The sequence below is a fragment of the Perca flavescens genome, chromosome 3, assembly GCF_004354835.1.
Source record: "Perca flavescens isolate YP-PL-M2 chromosome 3, PFLA_1.0, whole genome shotgun sequence".
Classification (NCBI taxonomy): Eukaryota; Metazoa; Chordata; class Actinopteri; order Perciformes; family Percidae; genus Perca; species Perca flavescens.
The window spans coordinates 33,838,968-33,847,384 of NC_041333.1; the positions used below are offsets into that span (position 1 = coordinate 33,838,968).

At 40.9% G+C, this 8,417-nt stretch overlaps 1 protein-coding gene across 2 annotated transcripts in view; it reads left to right on the forward strand.

The window, feature by feature from the left end:
- The window catches only part of LOC114552538 (gastrula zinc finger protein XlCGF26.1-like), an 11,443-nt gene extending 4,185 nt beyond the window's left edge, over positions 1–7,258 (forward strand). For both annotated transcript variants that reach the window (XM_028573416.1, XM_028573415.1), the window contains exons 3-8: positions 18–234; positions 1,638–1,708; positions 2,547–2,672; positions 3,352–3,637; positions 4,966–5,717; positions 6,874–7,258. In XM_028573416.1, the coding sequence (XP_028429217.1) occupies positions 18–234; positions 1,638–1,708; positions 2,547–2,672; positions 3,352–3,637; positions 4,966–5,717; positions 6,874–7,140 (1,719 nt within the window). In that variant the 3' untranslated portion in view covers positions 7,141–7,258. The remainder of the gene's footprint in view (positions 1–17; positions 235–1,637; positions 1,709–2,546; positions 2,673–3,351; positions 3,638–4,965; positions 5,718–6,873) is intronic.
- The last annotated feature ends 1,159 nt before the right edge of the window (positions 7,259–8,417 follow it).

Genomic DNA, 8,417 nt, shown 5'->3' on the forward strand with positions numbered 1-8,417 from the left:
AATGTTTGTCTTTGTAGGCGACACAGGGCGTTGCAGAGATCGAGGAGCTGAGGAAGAGACTGGAGGTGGCGGAGACGGAGCTGAAGCTGGTGCTGGAGGGCAGCGGAGGCCAGGAGCAAGCGGAGGAGCTGACGGAGGGAAGCAGCGGAGAGAAGGAGGGCCCGAGGCCTTCGACTGACGGAGCAGAAGGAGAGACTGTCCAGAGCCAGCGCTCAGGCAGGAAGAGTCGCAGAGGTGATGAGGTTATCCTTTCACTGTCTTTGTTTTTCCTAATTAAACATGGAGTGGGAAATTGGTTTGTGTTGCCAGCGAGCTGGTCATTATAGCAAATTAGAACCGCGACAGGCTGATGCCGGACCACGGCATGAAGCGGAGGGGTCTTGATTCAGCCCAAAAGTGTGAGAAAAAGCAGACCGTAGAAAGCTGCGACCAATCAGAATCAAGTATTCAACAAGTCAGTGTAATAAAATATATTATGTCAGTGTAATAAAATATATTATGACGCATGTTGATATTCAGCATACCTTTCTTTCTTTCAAAAAACAAGTAACTAGCCTACTGTATATGTTGGCAAGAATGAGGTAGGGAAACTGCTGCAAAAACACAGTGGTGGAATGTAACTTATGCTGCGTTCCAGACAGTTTTTAGCCCGTAAGTTACGACTTCAAGTCACGACTCACGACTTGGTAGCGTTCCAGGCAAAGTCACCACAAACCCTTCTAGCTAGCGTTAGATAGTGGCTACCTAAAGTTGACGTTAGCTATCTAGGTTACTTTACGTTGCCTATATATGTCTATTTATTTATACTTATCACTGTTAATAAACAGCGTCTGTACAGCATCAAATTGTTGTTTATGTGTGTGTAACGTCAAAAACTGTAACTGGGAGTACAACGATCTGGTACGAGTTCACGAGTAGTAAGTTACGGGTTTGACTGCCGTTCCAGGGTTCTTTCACGAGTAGAAGGTTGTGAAAACACGAGTTACGGGTTGCCTAGAACGCAGCATAAGTATACTCTTTTATTCAATCACTGTACTTAAGGACAATTTTGAGGTACTAGTACTTTACTTGAGTATTATAATGCAATGCATACTTTTATGTTACTTTATACTTCACTACTACTATTAATGAGTACTTTTACTTTTGGTACTTTTTACTTAAGGTTTTGAATGCAAGACTTTTACTTACTTTACTTCACTGTAGTATTGCTACTATTATTCAAGTAAAAGATCTGAATACTTCTTCCACCGCTGTACCAATGTGAGGAACAGTATAACTATATATATTTATATATTGAATAGGCTCATATATTAACTGTTATTGTCTTGTGTTTTTTTTTTATTGCCACTTAGCTCTGTAGGGCAGGATATGAATGATGAATTTAAGTTTTCCCATATGCACAAGATAATAAAACACTGCACTTTGACAGCATCTCATTTAAATCATTTATCTTTGTTATCATAAGGACCAACACTGTATCGATGTTGGAGCGGTTTGCTGAGAGTTTGACTTAGCAGTGTGCTGTGTCTCCACTGTCTGCTTTCTCTAGCTTTCTGTCTGCCTAAATTGTACTTTGTCTGATGAAAGCAGAAATTGCTAAAAAAAATACTTATAAACAGCTTTCTGAATTTTTACAGTTGTGGCTAGCGGGGTTGCTAGAGTGAAGAGATCGCCTATAATTCACCTGTGGAAAGTCAGAACTTATGAGGTAAAATCCTGTCTTCTCTTATGTAGATATTTTGATATCCTTCAAAGTGCCCATATTATGAAAAAAAACACTTTTTCTGGGATTTGAGGTGTTATTTTGTGTCTCTGGTGCTTCCACACGCTTACAAACTTGAAAGAAAAATCCATCTATGCTATTTTGAGTGAGATACAGGTTTCTGAATGTGTCCTGCCTTCAGTCTCCGGGTGAGCTGGTCAAAATCTGCGGGGCTTTCTACGTCATCGGCTGAAACATTTGGTGTATGCTAACCACTTTAGCTAATACCACATCAGCTAGCGGTTTCTCGGTACTGTACTTCGGTCGGTATGAGGCAGGATAAGCCGGGAGACTTCTTCCAAACAAGGGCACACTTGCAACTTTGTGTGGAATACCTGCAGACGAGGGACATGTAAGTAGTTCTATAGTGTTGTAGCAGTGTTTTGCCATTGAGAACGAGGTGGCTAACCGCTAGCAGCGCTAACTTCTAGCTAGTAGTCCTTACCTAGCTACTGCGCATGTGCGACTCCCAACAAAGATGTTATAGAAGTGTGATATCTCACTCTGTAGCTAAAACGGAGAGCTCAACACACAGGGTGAAAAGAGGAGCTGCAGCAATGTGCAGTACAACAAAAATATGGCGTTTTTTTGAAAATTAAACCATATAAACCTATTCTGGTATAACCTCAAAATACAATTATGAACCTGAAAATGAGCATAATGTGGGCACTTTAATAATTTAAATGATTGAATCTGAAAACTTTTAACGGAACCCCTTCACTGCCTTAGTCTACCCAGACACAATGTTTTGACTCTTAAATATGTCCATATTCTCTCCTCTCAGGAAAATGTCCAACCTGTGATAATAAAGGAAGAAGAATTGGAGGCATTAGCTGACCAGGCGTCCTCTGATTCGGGTCAGAACAGAGATGACCTAGGCCAGAACAATGATGACGACCCAGACTACCAGGTTGATTTCCCAAATACCTAATTCATGTTCTTGTTTTTGTCTGTTTGTCGCCTCCTTTATTACGTAAAGAATTTAGCGTACATACAGTACATGGTCCATCCATTCACAATTAACCCTCTGAGGTCTAAGGGCACTTTCACAATTCTTCTTAAATTTAAATTTTTAAGGTATTTGCATTATTGCATTATGTGTTTCAAATCAAAACAAAGTTTCCGTATAGTGAAGCCCACATTTCTTCTAGAGCAAGGTGTAAGGAGATAATTTGGCACTAAAGCTGAAACGCTTTTTGAAATTCCTCAAATCTCTTTTTGAAAACAAACCTTAACTTATGATGTGTTGTATGAATTGCTTCGGTGCTTGAAATGAGTTTACCAAAGTCTTTGGTAATATATTATTAAAATTGTAAATAAATTAGTTTTTTGAATAGGAGTGTTGTCGAACATCGCTTTGACTCGCCGGTGCGTCTTTAGTCCTCCAGAGGGTTAAGAATGCTGTTTTAAATTGCCCCTATACTGTATGTTAGTGTGAGTGTTGAGGCCAGTTTGTTAAGCATGTGATGAACTACACCAGTTAAAGGTAATTTCTGCATTCTGGCCAGTGTAAGCAGCCCACCAAAAACGAGAAAAAGCAACCGAGTTAGGAGGGAATTAATTAACAATTTGTACAATTGTTCTGTTAGTTGGAGCCAGAAGATTCAGACGAGGGTGACCCAGGATTCACTACCAGACCTAAACGTGTTGTTAAGCCCAAGGCCCATCGAGGTCGATCAAAGAAGGAGGGTCAGAGTCAGAACCAGCAGCCTCTGAGCTGCAAACACTGCACGAAAACCTTCACCAAGCTGCTGCAGCTCAAAGCCCACCAGGCCGTCCACGGGGCGAACGCTGAGAAGGCCTTCCCCTGCTCTCACTGTGGCAGAGGCTTCTCACTCCAGCGAAGCCTCAATGCACACATGCTGCTTCATACTGGTGAGTGTGATAATACAGTACGGGGGGGGCATAAGGACTCCACAAGAAGCTGACAAACCAACAGCCCTGATCTTGCCTTAAAAGTTGATTATGGTGTCTGGAGCTGAAACTAACGATTAATTTCATTGTCGATTAACTGTTGATTATTATCCGGAATAATCGATTAGTTGTTTGGTCTATAAAATGTCAGAACATGGTAAAAAAGGCCAATCAGTGTTTTCTAAAGCCCAAGATGACATCCTCAAATATCTTGTTTTGAACACAACTTAAAGACATTCAATTTAAAAGAAAAAGCCTCCAAAATATTCACATTTAAGAAGCTGGAATCAGATTTTTTTTTTACATTTTCTTTTCAAAATGACTCAAACCGATTTTAATCGATTATCAAAATAGTTGGCAAATAATTTAATGACTAATTGATTAATCTTTGCGGCTTTAAAAGTGTCAAGGAACATCCATATAAACATCCATAGGAAACCTATTTACACATCCAGCAGACACAGTGGTATTATTATTAATTTGAAGGTGTGTTTTTGCCCTAATGAATGTTGTCCAGTATTAGTAGTATATAATAGTACCTTCTTTCTTTGTGTTGGCATTTTAAACTCCGTTGGATTTGTGAGGACTATGGTTAACTGCTCCTCAGGGTAAATCCAGACAGCTAGCTAGACTATCTGTCCAATCTGAGTTTTCTGTTGCACGACTAAAACAACTTTTAAACATACACACGTTCCACCAAAACAAGTTTCTTCTGAGCCTATTTTGCAGAGGCACCATGGCTTTTCTCCGGTGCTTAGCACCGCCCAAGACGATTGATTGGTTTAAACCAGAGCACGTTTTCCTCCCATCCCTGAATACTGTGTGGAGTAGCCAGACCCTCCTCCAGCGCGCTATGGAGGAGTGTCTGGCAAAGCGAGACTAAGAGCTATGAGACTCAACCACACAGTAAAGTGCTTTAAAACCAAAACAATGAGCTAAAAGCATGGATGTATTATATTAACTGGATATCGGATCCCGAAATAGCGGCTATTCAGTTCAATGGAGTTGCTTCCCTGGAGCATATGCTAAAAAAACATTTCTAAGCGTTCAGGTTTACTTCCTTGATATGTGGCCCACTGAATATGTGCGGTAGTCTTTTTCCCGCTGGCCTGGTTAAAAGTGCTGCAGAATTGTCTTTGTGTTTGTCAGTGCAAGAAACCTATTTCACATTTGAAATCCATTAATTTGATTCATGTTCAATAAACATGTTTATTAGGGGAGCTTTAAAAAGCATATTAACTTTTGGTATGCTATATTCTGTTACTATAACCCATTGGTCCCCTATACAGGTGAGAGACCACACACCTGTGATGTTTGTGGAAAGGGTTTCACCCTGAAGCAGCTGCTGAGGAACCACCAGCGTCTCCATGCTGAGGTCCGGCCGTTTCGCTGCGAAGTGTGCGGGAAGAGTTTCTACCGAGCCCACGGCCTGAAAATGCATCAGATGGTCCACACGGGAGAGCGGGCCTACAACTGCAAGTTCTGCAAGAAAAGCTTCACGATACAAGGTAACCTGCAGCGCCACCTGCGCATTCACACGGGGGAAAAGCCGTTCAGGTGCGAGACTTGTGGCAAAAGCTTCAACCAGGCCGACACTCTGAAGGGCCACAAGCGGATACACAGTGGCGAGCGTCCCTTCAGCTGCGAGACCTGCGGTAAATGTTTCATCCAGAAGAGTGCCTTGAAGATGCACCAGAAGATTCACTCAGGCGAGGACCCGCTGGCGAGCGTAGCCTGCATAGCATGCGGCGCTACGATGGCCTGTGTCGACTCGCTTCGCACACACCTCCAGACGCATGCGGCGACCATTCCTTGTACGTGTGTGCTCTGCGGCCGGCGGCTCAGCTCCATCACCGACCTGCGCTCGCACCAGCAGCACCACACGGTGGTCAGGCCTCACAGCTGCGGGCTCTGCGGGAAGAGTTTCAAGTCGTCCAGTTACCTGAAGATTCACCTGAAGGCACACAGCGGGGAGAAGCCCTTCTCCTGCGACATCTGCGGCCACACATTTACACAGCACAGCAGCCTTAAGTCCCATCAGGTAGGTTTGTTTTTGTGATGGAAAGGTTCAGCAGTGAAGTTATAAAGATATCCCCATCCCTTTCATTTGCTGTGTTGCTGGTCTGTAGCAACATCCATGTTTTAGCAGCTCACAAAAAAAGCTGGGACTAATTTCCTAAAAAAATCAGAATTAGGCAAACAAAGAATTTTTGAAAGACCTACATTTTAAAATGATGGATACGTTGTTTGTTATTGGTAAAACAGCATCTACCCCAACAGATCCTTTTTGGAATAAAAAAGGAGAGCTCATGCTATGACACAGAAAAACCTCTGCTGTTTAATAATACATTTTTATTTCTATGGGGCAGACATTGCTCTTTTGTGTGGTTTACAGATGCAACAGAGCACACTTTCTGTTAACATCGAACAGTGATGCTGGTTAAATAAATTAGAAAAAAAAACACTCTAAAGTTATTGGTCTGCTGCCATACTAAGTATCTTTATCAAGTAGAAAAGAGCTACTGTAGATATTACTCTTTGCGTTCTCTTCAGAACTTCTTCATGTTTAAAGGTACTGTAGGTAAGATTGGGAAGATCCAGGACTTAACCAAAGAATTTGAACATCGACAACTTCTCAGTCCCTCCCCCCCTTTCTGCTAAAGCCCAAACAGTCTCCTTAGCCCCTCCCCCCACAAGGGAGAATGAAAGTGTGTGCATTAAGCAGTGATTGACACCCCCCCAGGCCATGATTGGAACATCTGAACAGGGAGCGGTGGATTTTTGCGAATCGCTCGACAGGCTGTAGGTGGTGCCAGAGGAGCTGGATTTATTTTTAAATGGCCTGCTTGATGTATTCTTTTATTCTTTGAATCCTCACTCAAACTGCATTTGTTGTTGCTTGTTTATTTTCTGTTTTGGATTTTAATGTTTTTTAATCAAATGTCTTTTGTGTGAAGCACTTTGTGACTCTGTGAAAGGTGCTATATCAAATAAATTACTTACTTACTTCTGCTGGAACGTAGGGTCAGTTTCAGCAAATATGACAGAAAGTTAGTTTTTTATAAGGCTTACCTACTGCACCTTTTAAGTAAGAGCGGTTTAGAGTAAGACTTCTTGCGTGAGGCCCAGTGTGGTGTTAAGTCTTCAATTTAATCATAGTTTTTTTTTTTTTTTTTTTTTAACTTTCCTCTCCAAAGGCTGTCCACACAGGACAGAAACCATTCAGCTGTGGCACATGCGGAAAATGCTTCAGCAACACGGGAAACCTGAACAGACACCAGCGTATCCACACTGGGGAGAAGCCTTTCAGCTGCGACACGTGCGGACGCAGCTTCAACCAGGGCAACAGCCTGAAAGCCCATCAGCAGATACACACCGGGGAGAAACAGTTTATGTGCGACAAGTGTGGGAAGAGTTTCTCCTACCTGAGGAACTTGAAGGACCACAAGTGTTTTTATGTCTGAAGCAAAACTCTGATGAGACGCCAGCCCTGGTGACAGCGCGGATGACGTTAGGCTTCCTTGTACCTGTTGAGGAATGAATGAGTGGATATAGATAATAAAAGAAGACTTTGCTGTGAAAGTGGTTTTGGTGATTATGAAGTTGGGTTTTGCGGATTTGATTTGTTTTACTGTGAAGCTGGTGGGGACAGATGCAGTGTGGGGTTGAGATTAGTGAACAAATAAATGAACAACTTTTAGATGAAGTTACATTTTAAGTTTAAGGCATTAACTTGAATGCAGTGAGTAATGGTTTAACCAACTTAAAGAGTGCATTTATTTTCTTGTTTCATTTGATCTCCAATGGATAAATAAAATACAACTATGACTTTTTTGGAAACAAAGTCGCCTTGTGTGCATTAGAAGAGCCTATGTGTTGACTAACAATAGCGAAACCGTTATTTGTAAGAAAGTTCCATCTGTAACTACTCTTATGGAGTGTATTTGTCTACTTTGTGAATGTGAGTCCAACTGATAAACATTGAAATCTAAATCTTGTGAGTTTTTTAATTTTATTGACTTTCATAATGCATTGGAAGAGGTTAAAGAGCTTTTAATCTCTCTTTTTGACTGGTATACTTTCAAAATCAAATGCAGACACACATTCAACAATTCACAAACGTATCTCCGGTTGTCAAGCCCATTTTCCTAGTATTTATGAACACATGCTCAACCCTCGCAGCCTTAAAGTAACTCTAAATATCAGCAAGATACAAAACCAGGAGCTAATGCAAATCACTGGACTAGAGTCCATGTTGTCTTACGGTGAGGTTTACTAAAATGTAATATGTACCACGTTTTCAAATCATCAAGTTTACAGTTTGGCAAGAACTCTCTTAATACTCACAAATCTCTTGCACTTTACATATACATTTTTATTTACACAATCTTTAAATGCACCTAAAGATATTCAAGTTTACAGTATATTGTGATCATGGTGCAAATACTTAAAAATGTAAATCTATGGAAGACCTGAGAGGCAAGTCAGAAAAAATCTATTTTCAATGTCTAATCTAAATTGTTTTCTCTTCTGTGTTTATGACGAAGGAACAGGTGAACATTTTTTTTTAGACAGGATAATCTTTTTATGTTCTTTACATTTCTTTTTTATTTCTAATAACAGGTGGGGAAAAAAAATTGGCCAGGATAATTTTATATCTGTGAAAACAGGTGTAAAAAAAACTTTTAAGCAGGCAAATTTCCTTTTGTCAGGATTTAAATGTTTGTTGTAATACTCATTT